Source organism: Oreochromis aureus, linkage group 17, assembly GCF_013358895.1.
Source record: "Oreochromis aureus strain Israel breed Guangdong linkage group 17, ZZ_aureus, whole genome shotgun sequence".
NCBI classification, from domain to species: domain Eukaryota; kingdom Metazoa; phylum Chordata; class Actinopteri; order Cichliformes; family Cichlidae; genus Oreochromis; species Oreochromis aureus.
In genome coordinates this window covers 38,851,231-38,869,061 of record NC_052958.1, presented here as the reverse complement: position 1 = coordinate 38,869,061, position 17,831 = coordinate 38,851,231, and the positions used below count along the sequence as shown (strand labels likewise).

Sequence of the window (17,831 nt, the reverse complement as noted above, 5' to 3'; positions counted from 1 at the left end):
CAATTCTGACAACCTTGCAAGTCAATATTAGGTATGAGCACCTCTACTCTTCGACACAGACTCTCTCTTAAGCAGTTTTCTTGTCATTTCTTTCTGTAGTCTTCAGGAATTGTACTCCAGTCTCCAGGGAAGATCATTAATCTTATTTCAGACATAATTAGTCCATATCATTACAAGAAAAGAAAAGCACTCTTCTTTGAATGTTGCCCACATATTGTTCCATTCTCTAACAAGATGCGCTCACACTGCTTGGATCATGTTGATTTTTCGGGAGGTAAATCTGATAGTGCCATTGTGCATGTCTCTATCCAGGTATGCTTTTAGTGAACAGGAAGCAAAACATAAACAAATGAAGTGCGGCTTATATCTCTAAAGAATGAGATTTTTTGTAAATGTATACTAGTTAAAATGCAATTAAATATAAATGGCACTCTTCAGACAGGTCCTTATAGCAGCACGTTCTGAAATAATGTGTATCTCATGTGAAAATGAGGAGTTTGATGCGTGATAATAGTGTCGCATCACTCAGCGCTTTAAGATGTTTTGCAGAGCTCGATGCACTGTCTCAAGTCGAGGCACGTTCCCGATGCGCGCGCCCGCAACCATGTCGCCATTTTGATTCGAAAAATATGACTGAGTTTTTCCTGCTTTGCGTGCTAAACTTAGCCCCGCGTTTGAATTACTTTGTGTGCGAGTACGTATCATACACTCTGCATTTGAAATAACACGGATTGTTATTAACACCACGTAGTCATTCACGCGGGGCAACAGTTTATTTTGTAGTCTTCTTAGCCACATTTGACTATCGTTAGCTAAGTTGAGCTAGCTAACGGCGGTCTGTGCTGTCGCAGACTGACCCCTTCTTCAAAACAAATCACTATTCGCTCACAGGCTAGCGTATGTTAGCTCATACGGCTAGCTAACAGTAGCTGGACAGCTAGTGATTTAGTAGCTGGCTGCTTAACGAAAAACTCCAGCAACAACTCGGATCACACGGAATTACTCGCAGCGGACATTCAACCAAAGGTACGTTTTAATCGGGAATTCTTATCGTGAGTTTGAGCGGAGAGCTAATCTTAACTCTGCTGCTGCAGCAGCGACAAAGTTAAACCCAAGTTAGAGAGCTATTTAAGTTGGTCGCTCAGTACACGTTAACCGTTGGTAGCTAATTAGCTTATGTGCTAATCAGAGAAAAGGAGGAACTAACCTTAGCTGAGTTGTTCCCCAACTTTAAAAGTTGGTGTCTAAATATCGTGAATTAACACTGATCGAGATACCAGTGCTGGTCTATCGGCTAACTTCACACAAGGACTCAGTAATGGCTGTTGGATTACTTAACCGATGTTAATGTAACGTAGTCGTTAAGTGTTAATGTTTAGTCCCGTCGACGTTAACATAACTCATTTTCTCACCAATACGTCTCTTTAAATGCTGCATCTGTTTTTTATAGCTCGGAGACTAAAGAGCCAACGTTACTTTAGGGGTGTTCGGAGTCGGCTGAGGCCAGCAGCAACGCAGACTTACTGAGTTGGAAGTAACTACACACTCTGTAGGTGAAGCTGTAGTTTAATCTTTCATGTTGGAGTTACTGGTGACTTCAGCAGTGTATGTGCTGTAGCATCGATCCCATATTAGTCTGGTATCATTTGGACATTTGTGCCCTCCTCTGGAGTTGAAGTAAACAGAAATCTGAGCCCCCACCGTCAGTCAGTTGATGTGCATTTCATGCCAGTACTGTGGAAGCTCAGCTTACATGTCTTTAGTTACACACCAGTGTGTCTCTTATTGTCAAACAATTTTAAGAAATCACTTTAGTTACAACAGTTTATAAAATGTGGCACGTTACCAAATTCCCATCATGTGATCAAAGTCTGAAGCCATGTCATGGTTGACGGCTGACAAAGGTACTCCATAATGTTAACTGTTAACTTCAACTATTTTGGGACCATCACCTGTATTAGATATGTCTTGTGCACTTAATCTTTTTTTTTTTTTTTTTACAGCTTCTGTGCTTTAAAATGCAATTAAGCACCAAACTGCAAAAACTGCAGCTTCTGTTTGCCCTCTGAAGTGTGCGGATTGGTTAATCATTTGGTAGCTCATGTCACAAGGTTTCTAGTACAACCCAGTGAACACTGATTCGCTATCAGCTGGACCTTTATTTACATTCACAGTGAGTAAAAGGAGAGTTCATGGCAACAGTCAGGTGGGATTCCCTTTCGCTTGATTGTACAGCTTTTTTTAACTCGACTAATTAGAGGCTGTCATTGGCTCACATCATCCACATGTGTGCCCTTTGTGTGCCATTGTTCCCTTTTTTCCATCATCTCTTACATGTGCCAGAAGTCTGTTTTTGTTGAGGTTGACTCTGGTCGGTTCTATTTTGGATGTAAAGTCAAGCATTTGCTTTCCTGCTCGGTGTCCACAGGGAGCATTCAGTGGGTTATTATTGCACTTGTGTACTCTGTAAATGCATGCCAGATGGACGCTGCTGCTGCTGCTGCTGCATGTGCAAGGAAAGATCCTCCTCGGGAAAATAGGAAAAGAAAAATGGGGAAGCACTTTGATTTCCTCCTGTAGTTTTACTTCCACGGTCAACAGTTAGATCTGTTGCACTGCCCGCTGAGACACTTTGGCTTTGACAGAGTCAGCAGATGTAGCTGTTTTGTGTCTTTGCTTGTGTGTTAGGTTGTCTAGATTAGCTGCCACAGTAACTGCATGGGGGGGGAAACAAACCAAACAGCCTGGTCACAAAAGCATTTCGTACTTTATTATTACTTTTCTCTTATTTTAATGGATTCTAACATTATGTTACATTGAGCTTTTAAACCAGAGAAGAGGGGGAAGTTGACCTAAGCAGTCAATGTGTAGAGTAATGAGCATGCACATAGCATTTGTACAAAGTGTTACTCTGTCATATATAGAAAGTCAAAGAGGTGTATTGTCAGATAGCCATGGAGAAGTCTTCAAATAACGAGGTCAACTTTGGTACAAGTAGAGCTGGGCGACATGGAAAATAATCTTATAACAGTATCTCACGTTGTTCCCTGTCAGTTGGTATTGATACGTGTCATGATATAAATCACTGTTTATGCTCAACTTAAGCTGAATGAATAGTGGAATTGTAAAGCGCTTTGAGGGTCTCGAAAAGCGCTATATAAATGCAATCCATTATTATTATTATTATTATTATTATTATTATTATTAAATATTAGTAATTTTCTCTCAGAAATTGAACGTAATAACATCTTTATGCAACGATATTTTAGTTAACATAAGTATCTAATAAACTAAATAATTCTCACTGGTCAAAAGCAAAAGAGAGAACTCACTTCTTCAGGTCAAATAAATAATGTCTCGTATTTATATTGAGGAACTTGGGGACACTTTTTTACGTGGAAAAAGTTGTTTTAATGAAAAAACACATTCAGGAAACTCCAACGTGAAGAAAAGCTTTGTAGCTGCTGCCATACGCCACCTTTTGTGTTACACAGAAAAACCTGCAGTAAAGTTGCCAAAGTCAAAATAAAATATGCAGATGAACCGTTAAATTAGTCTGATATGATGTTCAATTCAGGCAGCTTCTTACCAACCGCCCTGCTTTATAGGAAGTGATACTTGTAACAAGAAGGATAAAGGGGGGAAAATGTATACTAGACCATATTTATGTCAGTCTTCAGTGAAACATATTGTATTACATATATACATATATTTCTTTTTTTTTGTAAGACAGTAAAAGTACACATGGGTGACTGACTTGGGTCTGTTAGGCAGGATACTGAATTATTATTAATATGGTCTATGGCGCGTCAACGTCAGTCAGTAACATGTTCACTGTTCAGTTCAGTTGTATTTTATTTATATAGTGCCAACAACAGTTGCTCAAGGTGTGAAAACACCATCAGAATATCTGTTTTTTTGGAGCAGGAAATGTTGCATCCAAAGTGGGGGCAAACCTCGGAGAATGCTGATGTTCTTGCTTTTCTTCATTGTATTGTTTCTTTAAAGACTCACACATGCACACTCATTCACTAGCCCACTTACACAAAATGCCCTCCAAGAAGAGTAAAGGCAGTTTTACTTTGTGCTTAGGTTTCGGTAGTATGTATGACTTATTTACTGTACTTTTGAATATTTATTCTAAGACATTTTTTTTCTTTAAAAAGTGTGATTGTTTTTTTTTATGGCAGGTGCGTGCAATGCGAGCGCTTACCTGTTTGGCAGACGTTGTGTGCACTCAGAGTATTAAAAACATTGGTTTCCATTATAAAAAACTGCAGTGAAAGACCTGTGGGGTTTTTTTTTCTTTGTCTTTTGAACACAACACATGATGTAAATTATTATTATGTATTATTTCTCATTAATAAGACAGAAGTATTTCTTATCCGATTTATTGATAGAATAAGCAATAGGTTACTTGATTACTAAAATAATTGACTCTTGGTACCTTTTGTCAGTTAATAATCAACCTTCCTGTTGTGCAGGGTATGGTGAGCCTCTCAGCGTCCCATCTCCTAAAGAGGCCCGCGTTTTAAGAGGAGACCCATGCTGATAAATGCCAGGCCTCGCCACACTCTCTGTCGTCTGCACAAACACAAATGCCTGCCTGCCTGTGGGGGAGGTCTGATTAAAGATATCCACATTTCATCCACTGGTATGTGTGAACACTTTACTGTCAGGCATTTGTGTCTTTTTCTAGTTACACTATGACTGTTTACTTGGACCAATACCCTAGCTGTTGCAGAAATGTGCGTTTAAATCATGACAACGTTTTCTGTCTTAACTGATATCGCCTCCATGTTACATTAGATCGTCAGTTACGGTCCAGCTAACGTTTGTTTCGTGGTGTCGCAAAATAAACTGTTTACGGCAATATTTTTTCATTATTTTGATGGTCACTGTAGTGGCTATATTAATTTCCTAAAGTTCTCTCTTTCTCTTATGTTTAATATAACCACACTACAGACGGAGAAGCGCTTGTTTTTATGCGTTGTTGTTAGCAACAACGACGGTAAAACCACCTCATGTCCGCTTGTTTATTTTCCACATAAACCTTTCACAATAAAGCTCAAGATCCTGTTGAGACTTTTCAAAATAAACTGAATCACGTGAAAGATGCAGAGTATTTACGGATGAGAAGCAAAAAAGAGCCGTCAGGTGCTAAAAAATAAACCTTAGACTCAAACGTTAGAACAGGCTTTTCCCCGCAGCACGCTGTGTAATAAATACTCACAAAGAAAACGGCGGCCGTTACAACCTATGTCTAAAAATGTATCGTTTCATGCATCAGTTAAAACACTCGACTCCAGCTGCGCGACGCCCAGCTGGAAACACTTCACGCAAGTCGAGCTGCCCGACATTCACAGAATTTACAGAAAATGTTACATTTTTGTGATTTATATCGTTATCGGACGATAGATGTCTTAATATCGGGATTTGAGATTTTGGTCATATTGCACAGCCCTAACTGACAAGGCCATATGTTTCTGTCTCATAAACCTATGAAAAATTCAGTGCAGGCTGTATGATGTGCTCTACATTACTGCAACAACTACAGTTGGCTAGATCTTACACGAGTCACATTAGGCTGTGAGAGAATACTGTTTACAGGACAGATTAAAGATAATCCCAGAATATTACCGTTCCTGTGAACATTGTCTTTGGTATAAAACGGATAAAAGTACTAGTGCTGTACTAATCCTCTTGTTTGTTTACACCAGCTCGTAGCCCCTGCTTCCTCATCCCAACCTTTCACTCTTAACTTTCCTACTCCTCTCACGTCTCTCCTCGCTCTGTCGGCCCAGGGCTGTGTCCCCCCTCCCAGCGGCCACCATGTTTTGGAAGTTTGACCTGCACACCTCCTCCCACATTGACCAGCTGCTGGACAGGGAGGACGTGACGCTGAGAGAGCTGATGGAGGAGGATGACGTCCTGCAGGAGTGCAAGGCCCAAAACCGTCGGCTGCTCCTCTTCCTGTCCCAGGACCACTGCATGCAGGAGCTGGTCAGCCTCATCACCACAGAGCCACCTGCTGATCTGGAGGAGCGAAGCCGCTTTAAGTGAGAACCCACACTGACACTCAGAGACTGCTGGGAGAATGAGGACATTACTTACTGGTTATAATAGAAGACTGGGAGCAAGACGAACACAAAGTGGACCATGCACCTATTTCCAAAGACAGATGTTGATCCTATGAGTTGGACAATTGATTTGCCTTGATTTTAATTAGACACAAGCACCACGGTTAACTCACTTGTTCAGTTAATAATTCAGGTCATGGGTCACATAGTAAAGAAATCTAACTCTCGTGCACATACACAGGATTTAGGATTTATGAACTTTTTATCAGCAGAATGCTGTTGTTGTTTGATATACACGTGTTGGTATTTTTAGATTAAATGCTTAAGTTTATATGCACTGTTGTTTGAAAAGAACGCAGCAAAAAGAAACTGTTCCAGCTTTTTGTGTATATCCACTTTTTGCTGCTGTGATTAAATCCCCACACATTTTGAAACTGTAACCCCATCACATTCATTTTTCCTTCATTCAGACTTGCAGTGATACTTTGAAATCTTTAGTTTGACACAGAGATCTGATCTTAATATCAGTCTGCTGTTTTTTCCCCCTCTGCAAGGTTTCCCAATGTTGCTTGTGAGCTTCTGACCTCAGATGTTTCCATTATAAACGATAAGCTGGGTGGGGATGAGTCTCTCCTCGAGATGCTCTACCACTTCCTGGAACAGGACCCACCTCTCAATCCTCTACTAGCCAGCTTCTTCAGCAAAACCATCGGCAATCTCATTGCCAGGAAAACCGAACAGGTAACTGGTAAAAAAGATATGAATTGCTCTCAGATTAAGTGAATCGTTTAGGAACATTTCCACACACCAAAGTTTCAGAGAGTACTAGCAACTGGAGCAGGGGTGTTTTGTGGGGTCTGCTGAGTTTCCTGGGAGTCAATAGAAACGCTCGTCCCGGGGGTGGGCGGTATAAACGGTATACGGTAGAAACGATATAAATTTGGCTAACGGTAGAGATTTTGACTATACCGCTCTACCGCGATAGCGCATGTTGATGGTGTCATCAAGCTGCGCCTGTTTTTGTCGAAATTATCGCAACGGCTGCAAACAACATCATTTGCAAATTATGCCGGGCGACAGTAATAGCAAAGAGACCAAGCACTTTTGGAAAATGAGAAAAGCCAGAAACTGCGCTTCCTCCACTTCCGTACCATTGATTCAATAATGTTGAATTCTCTCCAGCTGCTCTATTCCCATGTTGTTGCAGTATGTTAATGACTAACCTGGTATTGTGGATGGATTATCTCAGTTGTTCTCCTGACTGAAGTTTGGTCCGTTTACAGCATCCTGCCATGCGATTGCATTTGTCCCTAACCATCGGGAACCCTCACGTTAACTTTTATCGAGTCGAAAAAAGTTAGCGTTCATCCTCCAGCTTCACTGTGTTTATGCTATGCTAACATAGCTATGTCGCTAGCGATCACGTAGCACATCATTATATAGCAGCTAGCCCAACTTCAGTAACCCTACAAACGTCACTGCTGTTTAGTTTTCTGTCTTCATTTATGTTGGAAGTGATAGCAGAGCTGTACGTTTGAATGTTCCAGAAATCTCTCAGTCAGAACATGCTATATCATGTTTAGGTGGAAGCTAGTGAGCTAACTTCCTGCTAACTTCTAACTCTGTTAAATGTAATAAATTCTGTTTTCATGGATGCCTGGATGTTAAACTTAATAGTTACACCTGGTAAAGCAGCAACACTGATCATTTTATTAAAGATGAAAGAATTTAGCCAGTTTTTAACTCTCAGTGATGCCGCAGTGTTCGTTTGACTTTGGGACCTGCAGCGGACGGAGTTTAGGACCCAGATTCCTCCGCGAGGCTCCTGACTACGGCAGCCGTAATGCTCCGACAATCCATCAAGCGGTGCGGCTTAGTAGCTTACCAAAGACGTACTAAAACATTTTTGACAGATTCCTGAGCGCCGTGTACCACATAAAATCTGTTTGAGGTCAGTAAGCACAACCAGAATTCATACATGAGGCACATTGTCAATTTTTGAGAAAATGAAAGGATTTTAAGCGCGCCTTATACTGTGTAAATACATTATACAGAAGAAAAGAATATATCGCGATATATATCGTTACCCCACATGCTTCAAATTATACCGTGATATGGATTTTAGGCCATATCGCCCAGCCCTAGCTCGTCCCCACTTTGGAAAGTCTGCCTGTTCCTCCAAAGGTTCCAGATTAGCATTGATCCGGTCATCCACTGGTATGTGTGGAAAGATTCCAGTGAAAACATGCCGACAGAGCATAAAAACCCACAAATGTGAAAATCAAAGATTGACATTAGCTGTCTGTTAAAATCCACAGTATTTCACCTTGTGTCATTTTCCAGGTTATTACCTTTTTAAAGAAAAAAGAAGGCTTTATTGGTCTGGTGCTGAAACACATTGACGCCTCTGCCATGATGGACCTGCTGCTTCGCCTCATCAGTTGTGTGGAGCCTGCCCCTTTGAGACAGGATGTTCTGCATGTAAGCTACTGAAATGGCTTATATGTCCTCTGAGTACGCTCGAACCTGTCGAATGATTTTAAATGATGCGTTTCTTTTGAATCCTAGTGGTTAAATGAGGAAAGGTTGGTTCAGAGACTCACAGAGCTCATCCATGCTGGCAAAGATGAGGAGGTGAGTGAGTGGAAAGCTTGCTGTGCTGGCCGAGTGTCATCACGATGCGGTCCTAATCATTTCTATTGATGGGTTCCGATAATTTGATTGGATTATTTATCTTTCAGAGACAATCAAATGCGTCCCAAACGCTGTGTGACATCATCCGCCTTAGCCGAGATCAGGCCAGTCAGATGCAGGAGAATGTAGAAGCTGACCCACTATTGGCTGTGCTAGAATCGTAAGTTTGCAGAGCGCTTGTATGTTTGTAGTAACGTACAACTCTCTCTAGGAACTGTGGGGATAGCTTTCCCACATCACTCCATGCCTGCTCTTCCTGCTCTGTCCACACCACACACGGAAACACACCAGTGTTTTTGTTGACTGTTGTTTGCTTAGTTCTCGATCTGAAATGGAGAGGCATTAAGAAAACCTCAGGTTGTAGCATGTGTACACACAGACCTGCTGGCAGAGCCTGTTTGACTACAGCTTTGATTTTGTGTGTGTGTGTGTGCGCGCGCACGTGCGTGTGTGGGTGTGTGTGTAAGTTTGACTTTGTGCCTTTTGAAAATGCTTCCTTTTGCATCAGGAGCTAACACATTGTTGCTAGCTGGCCTGTTAATGGTGCATAATTGTGTTCCAGGCAGGAGAGCGTGGCAGGGCTTCTCAAGAACATGTTTGAGGGGGAGAGGAGTGAGGCCTCCATCGTTAATGGAACTCAAGTGCTACTTACCTTACTGGAGACCAGGAGGTCTGGGTGAGTCCCTCCAGTTCTTAATCATTAAAGATGTAAATTGTGTTAATTTTGGTGTCTTCCTGACTCTTAAGTGACATCATGTAGTAAATTTGTATTTTACTCGCCTCTTTGTTGAGACAGTATAAAAAACCCGTCACAGTCACTGAGCTGATATGCTGATTGCCTCTGCTTGTGTCTGTCAGGTTGGAAGGGCTGATGGATCTGTATTCTCAGGGTTATGAAAGGTCTTACACTGTCAACAGCAGTATTTTAAATGCCATTGAGCCCCATTTAAAGGACTTCCAGCAGCTTCTTCAGGATCCCCCCAAGGTAAAGATTGCAGTGTAGTGCAGAGTACAAGCATGAAGCATAGACATGGTGTAATGCAGCCTGGTAGGCGGAGCCTTTGAACACTGTAGTCACTAGTTGCATGTCTTGAAATGGTACTGCATTGGTCTTATTTTCCAGTATTGAACAGCTGACCCTGTTGTTTTTTAAATTTCATGTTATAGTTTTCACTTGATGACAAAACAATGTCCATATGCTCCTTTCACTCTTTCCTCAGAAAAGTGCAATATTGACGACCTTTGGCCTTCTAGATCAGCCACTGGGGAATGCTCGCCTTCATGTGGCCCGGCTGGTGGCTGCCCTGCTCCAGACCAATGCACCCAATATCTGCCAGGAGCTCTGTAACCTTGCCACCATGGACCTGCTACTGGTAAGGCTACCTTTTCTGGAAGATGCTTTATAAGATGCCGTTTGTATATTGAACACGGTTTTGGGGAATTGCATGGGATTTGTTCGACGTTAGTTGGGAAGCACTCTTTACCCATCTGTGAAAGCAGGTTCAAATAACCCTGCCCTGCTGTACTGGTTCATGGACACTGATAAGTCTCCAATATTACCAGCACGTCTTAAAGGGGCACAGAAACAGTTGTTCATGTTTTTTCTCAGTAACTTGCTAAAATGTTTAAAATGAAATGTATGTACTGGAATTCCTGTGTCTGCTTCCCGTAGGATCTGTTCTTCAAATACTCCTGGAATAACTTTTTGCACTTCCAAGTGGAGCTGTGTGTGGCCTCTATCCTGAACCATCCTTCCTCAGAGGAGCGGCCAGGCCTAGGCCTGCAGAACCATGAAGAGAGCGCCACAGCGTCCAGCCCTCAGGCGCAAGAGGAGGACGCGACAACAGACGGGACGAGCGACCCACAGACCTCCATCCACGGTGCGCTCGTGGCACATGTAAGTGGTTACACATGTCCTGCCCTCATCACGCGACACTGAGACATCTCCACAAAATCACAGCGCTCACATGTTGCTGTTTTGAACTCTTAGCTCTTCCAGAAGTGTCAATTGCTTCAAAGGATCCTTGATGCCTGGGAGGAGAACGATAGAATACAGTAAGAGTCTTCCTTCTGTAGGTTCCTGTGTTATTTTTCTTAAAATCAGTGCTTTGAGTTGAAGGTAATAAGGGTGTCTGTGAATGTCAGGGCTGATGGTGGTACCAGGAGAGGCAACATGGGTCACCTGACTAGAATAGCCAACATGGTGGTCCAGAACCTGGAGAAAGGACCAGTACAGACCCAGATCTCTGACCTCATCAGAGGTATTTATAGAATTGTCCAGTGTGACTATCAAATCTTCCATTTTAACTGAAAATCATTGACAAGTGTTTGTTTTTCCAGAGCTGCCAGAAGACTGCAGAGGTCGCTGGGAGAGCTTCGTGGACGAGACCCTGAGAGAAACTAACAGGAGGAATACAGTAGAACTGGTGAGTCCCTCCCACCAAATACCTGGCAGGTACAGCACTGCAGAAGTCTGAGGCAGGTGAGACAATGCTGTGAACAAAGAATGCTTTCAAAACTGGGAGTGTTAATCATTTATTCTCATCAGTCAACAAAATGCAGTAAACTAACAAAAGAGAAATCTAAGTCACATCAACGTTTGGTGTGAGCACCCTTTGCCTTCTTCTACGTACACGTGCACACAGCTGTTGAAGGAGCTCGGCTGGTAGGTCGTTCCAAACATCGTGGAGAACTAAGCGCAGATCTTCCTCACATCCTTCTGTCTCTTCATGTAATCCCAGACACACTCCATGATGTTGAGATCAGGCCTCTGTGGGGGCCGGACCATCACTTCAGTACTTGTTCTTCTTTATGCTTAAGATAGTTCTTCATGACTTTGGCTGTGTGTCTTTGCACAGTGCTGGAAGTCTCATTTCCTCTTCTTCTTCTTCCCCCACGTTAAGTCCAGGTCTGCGTCCTGCAGCCGCAGCAGTGAGTCAGGACAGGAGCATGCAGCCCACAGCAGTGTCAGAGCAGCCAACCTTTTCAGCAAATTTGGGCGTTGAGATGATTTACCGAATAAATGAAAAATATCAGCAACAAAACTCCAAAGTGTCGTTAATGAATAGGCAGTATTACACTTGTCACTCAGACGGGTTTGGTTGTAAATGCTGCACTGGTAGCACTGGTAGCACTGGTCTTCTACATGGCCTATGTACATTCCAATAGACTGACACATTGGTCGTTTTCCTCCGCATACTCTAACGCTGCGGTGACATATGCTGTTGCACTTAGCTTGTTCTGCACTCTGTCCTGCAGGTAAGCACTCACAATATGCACTCGTCCAGTGAGGACGATGACATGGAGAGCCCCTTCCCCAACGACCTGTCGCTCCAACAGGTATCGCAGCCTCGCTGAGAAGCAAATCTTAACACGCTGTCGCACCACTCACCATAAAACCAGGAACAAAAGTACGAGCTCACCAGATGTGCTTGATCTTCACAGGCTTTCTCAGACTATCAGATCCAACAGATGACTGCCAGCTTTGTGGATCAGTTTGGCTTCAATGACGAGGAGTTTAGCGAACATGATGAAAATATCAAGTAAGTCTTCTAAAACAGCACGATTCATCTCAGACAGGAGTTCAGAGAGTTTTCATCCTGATCTGTAGTTTCCAGGGATTCTTTGGGAAACGCCTTCACATTTCTGTAATGCAACAGCGGCCAGCATGTTTCTGACTGCTGGCTTGCAGCGACATAGGATAACTTTGGTGTCTTTGTGTAGTTCAGATAGTTTAGCCCTCCAGGTATCACAGGAGGAGGCTGCTCGAGCTGCCGCAGAGTTTATCGAAATCTCCCAAACAAAGACACGGAGTTGAGTTTCTAAGCTTTATGTAACGTGTGTGTTGTTGCTTCTGTGTGTGTTCTCCCTCCTCAGCGCTACGTTTGACAGAATCGCCGAAATAAACTTCAATCTAGATGCTGATGATAACAGTGTAAGTGTGTGTGATTCTTTTAAAACTCGTCCAATGATGGGAGTGAGCTCCGTGTTTCTGCTGCCACCGTCACTGATGCGCTGCTGTGCAGTGAAAGGACCAGATCAATGCTAATTAGTCACAACATGCTCCTTCTTAAATATGCATCCATAAATATGTGTTACAATGTTTAACCCATGCAGCGCAGTCCCAGTGAAAGCTCTCCTTTCATTGTTTACAGGCCAACGCAGCTGCATTTGAAGCCTGCTGTAAAGAGAGGATACGCCAGTTTGACGATGCTGAAGAGGAGGAGGATATCTGGGACGACAAGGAGATCAACTATGCAACACAAGCTAAATCCAGAACAAGGTAAAGCTGATGCCGTGTTTCATCATCGCTGCACTTTGTTGCATGCCGTGGATTTCTTTCATTAACCCTTTAACTTAATGAGCTTCTCTCTTTCTTCCAGGTTCGGGGTTTCTCAAACCTCAGAGGGAAGCTCCAGGAGCAGCATGGAAAACGGAGGTCGGGAGCGGGACCGTGGATCTGAATCGGATGAGGACGAAGACTCTGAGCAGAACACGTCAGATTCGGGTAGATGGGAATGCAGCCAAATGTCACACTAACCTGTAAACAGCCCCTCAGGTCTTAAAAGTGTTTTGTGTCATCTCCAGGTCCTGGCTGGACAGCAAATTTCAGGGATTCTGGAGAGACCGCAGCATCCCAAACCTCCCCCGGGTGGGAGAGCTCAGCAGGGAGCGCGGCAGAGACACAGGAGACTGGCTGGGCTAACTTCACTGAGTTCCAGCCTTTCTCTGGGTGAGCAGTCAGATTCCATTTGCACAGACACGAGAGCTTCTTACAGACCGCACTGGTGACGGTCTTCATAGGAACGCGATGCTCAGTGCTCTCTTCCTGGTTTCCCACAGTACAGAGACAGATCCCAGGTGCAGCTCTCCTGTGGAAACGGGCAGCAGTGATGTCGATAAACAAGCCAAACAAAACCACAAGAAGAGCGGTGAGTCTCACGTCACCGCTCCGGTCGGCAGATCCTGTCCAACTCACAAACACCTGTTCTTAATTGGAGTTGGCAATAAATGAAGAAAAGTGTAATAACAGTATTTTTCTGCATGTGTCTGTCAGCAGATGTTAGTACCTCCCCTGGTCCAGCAGGAGAAGGGAGAAAGGCTCCACTCGTAGCCTCAGACAGCAGCTCCTCCGGAGGCTCTGACAGCGAGGAGGATGACAAAAATGCTGGTGCTCCTCCCACCTCAGAAACAGCCAGTGCCCCGGGCAACAAGACGGCTGACCTCAAAAGGTGTGCATCGTCACGTCTTTCAGGATGTATCGTACCAGTAAAAACAGTTAGCCGTTTAAAGCTCCGTGAAACAGAAGGTTAAATAGGCGAACCTATGGAAGTATACGGCGAGTAAAGCATGAGCCCCGAGCGTCTACAAACAAAACCTGAACAAAGAAAGAGAAACGTCACTTTGGGATAAAGTCCTGAGACTGTCCACGCTGCACACACACACAAAACCTCTGTGTGTGTGTGTGTGTGTGTGTGTGTGTGTGTGTGTGTAAACATCTATATTTGAAACATAATTACCACATTGATGTAATTATAGACCGCGCTGGAATTTGAAATTGCTGCATGCATTCAGTTGAGCTTCGCCCTGGGAGCTCCTCTGGAGAAGTGTAAAGACTTGTGGTCAACTACAAGTTTGTCATGTTAACATGGAGCCAGCTGAGCTCCACACAGACATGAGCATTTCTGTTCCTTTGTATGACAGTAGTGGGTTCATTTTCACATGCTCAAATCTAAATGGACAGTTGGCTGTCTTCACAGTAAAAATGATGCATTCACAGACTGCACGAGTGTCCATGAGTGTAGCTGTTCTGTGTTTGTTTCCATCTGCCGGTCTCCCAGGTTGATTTTACAGCTAAAAGCACTTTTCCTGTACTGCAACCATAATAAATCAATAAATTATACATATATATATGTGTGTGTGTGTGTGTGTGTGTGTGTGTGTGTGTGTGTGTGTGTGTGTGTGTGTGTGTGTGTGTGTTCTGCAGCGAGGAGTGCCCGTCTCTGGAGAAGCTCTCCCTGTCAGATCCTCCTACAGCTTCAGAGCAGCAGCCTGCTGAGGATTCACCTGTAAACATGCAGACTGACAGGAAGTAAGTAGCCACTGCTGCACACTGTCAGGATTTCAGTTTTGGTTGATATTCAGTGTAGCATCTTTGAAGGAGCTCCCATCTGTACTCTCAGTATCGTTATACTTCAGCTGTGTTTGTCACAAACATCTTTGAAACAGCTCGAGCTAAACTCAGATTTAAATTGGCGTGTGATCGTTTTATCACTCAGCTGTAAAACATATTTTTCCTTCGGGCTGCTGTGCAGAAGTATCGACCTTTTGTGGATAGATTGGAATCAGAGCAGTTGTGTTTCTATCAGTTCAATTCAGTTTTATTTACACAGCACCAAATCACAACAACAGTCGCCTCAAGGTGCTTTATATTGTAAGGTCGACCCTACAATAATACATACAGAGAAAAACCCAACAATCAAATGACCCCCTATGAGCAAACACTTTGGCGACAGTGGGAAGGAAAAACTCCCTTTTAACAGGAAGAAACCTCCGGCAGAACCAGGCTCAGGGAGGGGCGGGGCCATCTGCTGTGATTGGTTGGGGTGAGAGAAGGAAGACAGGATAAAGACATGCTGTGGAAGAGAGACAGAGGTTAATAAGCATGTCAGTGCGCGAGCTCAGCTGGGGAGTGTTTCTATCCTTCCCTGCTGCCTCGAGCATCAGCCTCTCATCACACTGTTAGCGGATGTAGTTTGGTTGAAAGATGAAACTGCTCCTAGTGCATTTCTTTACATGTAAAACTGCACAATAATCCTGCATCTGCAGTGCAATACATCATGGGTTTGCTAAGAAAATGTGATGCTGCACAATAGTAGTCATGAAATATCATGACAATAGTCAGTAAATATAGTGCTACATGTAATAGTAAATAATGCTTTAGCACACAGCATGATTGAGTATGCATCGAGACGCATCTGTGAAAGTCAAAAGACGCTCATACACGCTCGCAGACGAGCTGACGCTGTTCAGCAGTGTTGCACAGTTTGGATCACATGTAGACTCCAGCAGGGGTGGAGAAGCCTGCTAAAGAGCTGAGCGCCTGCAGATGTGACCTCTGGAGTACTTTTAACATGTTGTGTAAAACAGACACATGGCCTTCAAAGAATCATGAAATCAGTTAACTTGGATTACACTTTCCAAATAGGAAGAAAGCCCCTCTGGTTAGAAACACATCTTTGTTGTTAAGTACATTTAGTTGTTAAAGCCTGGGAGTATATTTAGTTGCTGCATTCACACTAAATGTGAAGCAGCACCTTTGCACTGCATTCATGTTAGTGGAGGTGAATCTGCAAGTGTCAAAGTTTGTGCATTTGGGGAAATGATATCGGAGACGCCACTCTCAATCAGAAGTGGAGCTCAGGGTTATTGCTGGCTCAGCTTTCTGCTTTAAATGGGAAACAAAGGAAATGTTACCCACTCACACAATGAGGCAAACCTTTGTATTTGGAGCTTGACAGCACCAGGCTGTTCCATACGGAGGCAGCAAACCACCACCATAGCAGACAGACTGCAGTCTAACAGCATGTAGTGCTGGATGTGCATCGTGTGTCTCCTGCACGCAGCTGACTGTTTCCTTTGTCGTCCCAACAGAGAGGAAACGCCACCGCCCCAGGAAGTGTCGGTCAACGGGCCCGTGTGAGCGCGAGTAGGCGCAGAAGCCCCTGAGAGACGGAGCCGCAGACTGTCAGCCTCCTCCAGAGTGACTCCCCTAAATAACCTCACTGCAACTACGGTGTTTTTACTGAATCACTCTGCCGTGTTATTGGACCTGGACACTGCCAATCGACACCAATAACGAGGCGGCAGAACATGTATAAAAACAACCCCCCCCCCAAAAAACCCCCCACAAAAACAAAAAGGAAAAAACAAAAAAGCGAGCCGGAGCAGAGTGCAGAGGAATCTTCTTCAAAGCCTTTTCCTGATGTTGCACATGATTCCGTGCAGTTTTAATGTAGCAGCGATCTTTGAAACGACAGAGTCCGAGGGGTAACATCGTCACCGTTATTTTTTTATGTCCTCAAACATTACTCTCCCGCCTCCCACCCTTTGGGATTTTACATGGGCACCCCGAACGGATAGCACAGGCCAACTTTAAATGATGCCTCAACAATAAATACGTTTTGTTTTTTCCTTCAAGCTTTAGAAAAAGCACTTATGCAGCCATTTACTGTACATTATAGCACAATGATGTAAGTGTTCTACCTTCATCTCTGCTGGTTCTGTCCTCACATCAAGGTTTTTATCCAGTGTTTGTTTTTTTCTCGTTTTGGTCGCTGTTGATGAAACATCCCTTACCATCGTACGTCACCAGGTTTCTGAATGTTTTGAAGTGCTTCAGGACGCTCTGTTGAAGAGGAGGAGAAGCGGGTCAATGAACAGAGCTCTAATAGTATTACTGTCTTTTGCTCATGTGCAATAATGTCAATTAGCCATTTTATTTAAAAAGAAAAATCAATCTGGCATCAGAGACTCATTGGGTAGTTTCAGATTTGGATATGATCTCAATTTTCTCTTCTTTTACTTTAGTGCATGTTTAACCGGCTCTCTGTTGACCTAGCTAGTGAGCTAAGACCTTCTGATTGTATTGACCTTTAAGTTCTTGCTATCCCCCTTAAATCAACCAAACTTTATCTACCTATATACAAATATTATCTACATTTATAAGTAATTTTACAAGCAATCTTGAGATTACTATTTTTGTCTGTTCCTTTTCTCTCTCTTTCCACCAAGCACTTACTCACAGGGGGAGAGTGACATTTGGTAAGAGTGACGCTGTATGCCCCCCTTTATTATTATTATTATTATTATTATTTTTTTAAGGTTAATTTTATTTTGTTTCTGAGCAGCAGAATTGGAAGGAGTGCAGGTCTGAGTTCTGCAGAGCTACGGACCTCTTTGGTGTACTTAAATCATTTGACAGCGATCAGGTTCTATGATTATTGTTAAAAAAATTCAAATTAAAAGTGTCTGGCTGACCACATTAATACCAAAGGC

At 43.3% G+C, this 17,831-nt stretch overlaps 2 protein-coding genes across 5 annotated transcripts in view; one reads left to right on the top strand and one right to left on the bottom strand.

The window, feature by feature from the left end:
- cbll1 (Cbl proto-oncogene-like 1, E3 ubiquitin protein ligase) overlaps positions 1-1,329 on the bottom strand; it is a 12,109-nt gene extending 10,780 nt beyond the window's left edge. The window contains exon 1 of the mRNA XM_039600852.1: positions 1,208-1,329. The gene's annotated coding sequence lies outside the window, so the exon portion shown is untranslated. The remainder of the gene's footprint in view (positions 1-1,207) is intronic.
- Positions 593-17,831, top strand: ppp6r2a (protein phosphatase 6, regulatory subunit 2a). 4 transcript variants are annotated; one of them, XM_031736077.2, is made up of 25 exons: positions 593-1,026; positions 1,451-1,549; positions 4,485-4,654; positions 5,805-6,059; positions 6,635-6,821; positions 8,424-8,561; positions 8,649-8,714; positions 8,822-8,934; positions 9,337-9,450; positions 9,633-9,759; positions 9,995-10,147; positions 10,447-10,671; positions 10,765-10,829; positions 10,920-11,035; positions 11,115-11,200; positions 12,033-12,113; positions 12,219-12,316; positions 12,651-12,708; positions 12,929-13,056; positions 13,157-13,281; positions 13,362-13,506; positions 13,617-13,705; positions 13,831-14,005; positions 14,761-14,865; positions 16,428-17,831. In XM_031736077.2, exons 4-25 carry the CDS (start codon positions 5,833-5,835, stop codon positions 16,474-16,476), a joined length of 2,670 nt encoding a protein of 889 aa, XP_031591937.1. In that variant the 5' UTR covers positions 593-1,026; positions 1,451-1,549; positions 4,485-4,654; positions 5,805-5,832; the 3' UTR covers positions 16,477-17,831. The 4 variants fall into 4 exon arrangements, with proteins under 4 accessions (XP_031591937.1, XP_031591940.1, XP_031591936.1 ...); XM_031736080.2 differs by lacking the exon at positions 1,451-1,549 and having other exon boundaries at positions 13,834-14,005; XM_031736076.2 differs by lacking the exon at positions 1,451-1,549.

Excerpts from the sequence above, each read along its gene's own strand:
- ppp6r2a (XM_031736076.2), top strand. The coding sequence starts at position 5,833 with ATGTTTTGGAAGTTTGACCTGCACACCTCCTCCCACATTGACCAGCTG. Across the intron at positions 13,706-13,830 it reads ACAAAACCACAAGAAGAGCG|CAGATGTTAGTACCTCCCCT; the intron begins GTGAGTCTCACG and ends TGTGTCTGTCAG. Across the intron at positions 14,866-16,427 it reads AACATGCAGACTGACAGGAA|AGAGGAAACGCCACCGCCCC; the intron begins GTAAGTAGCCAC and ends TCGTCCCAACAG.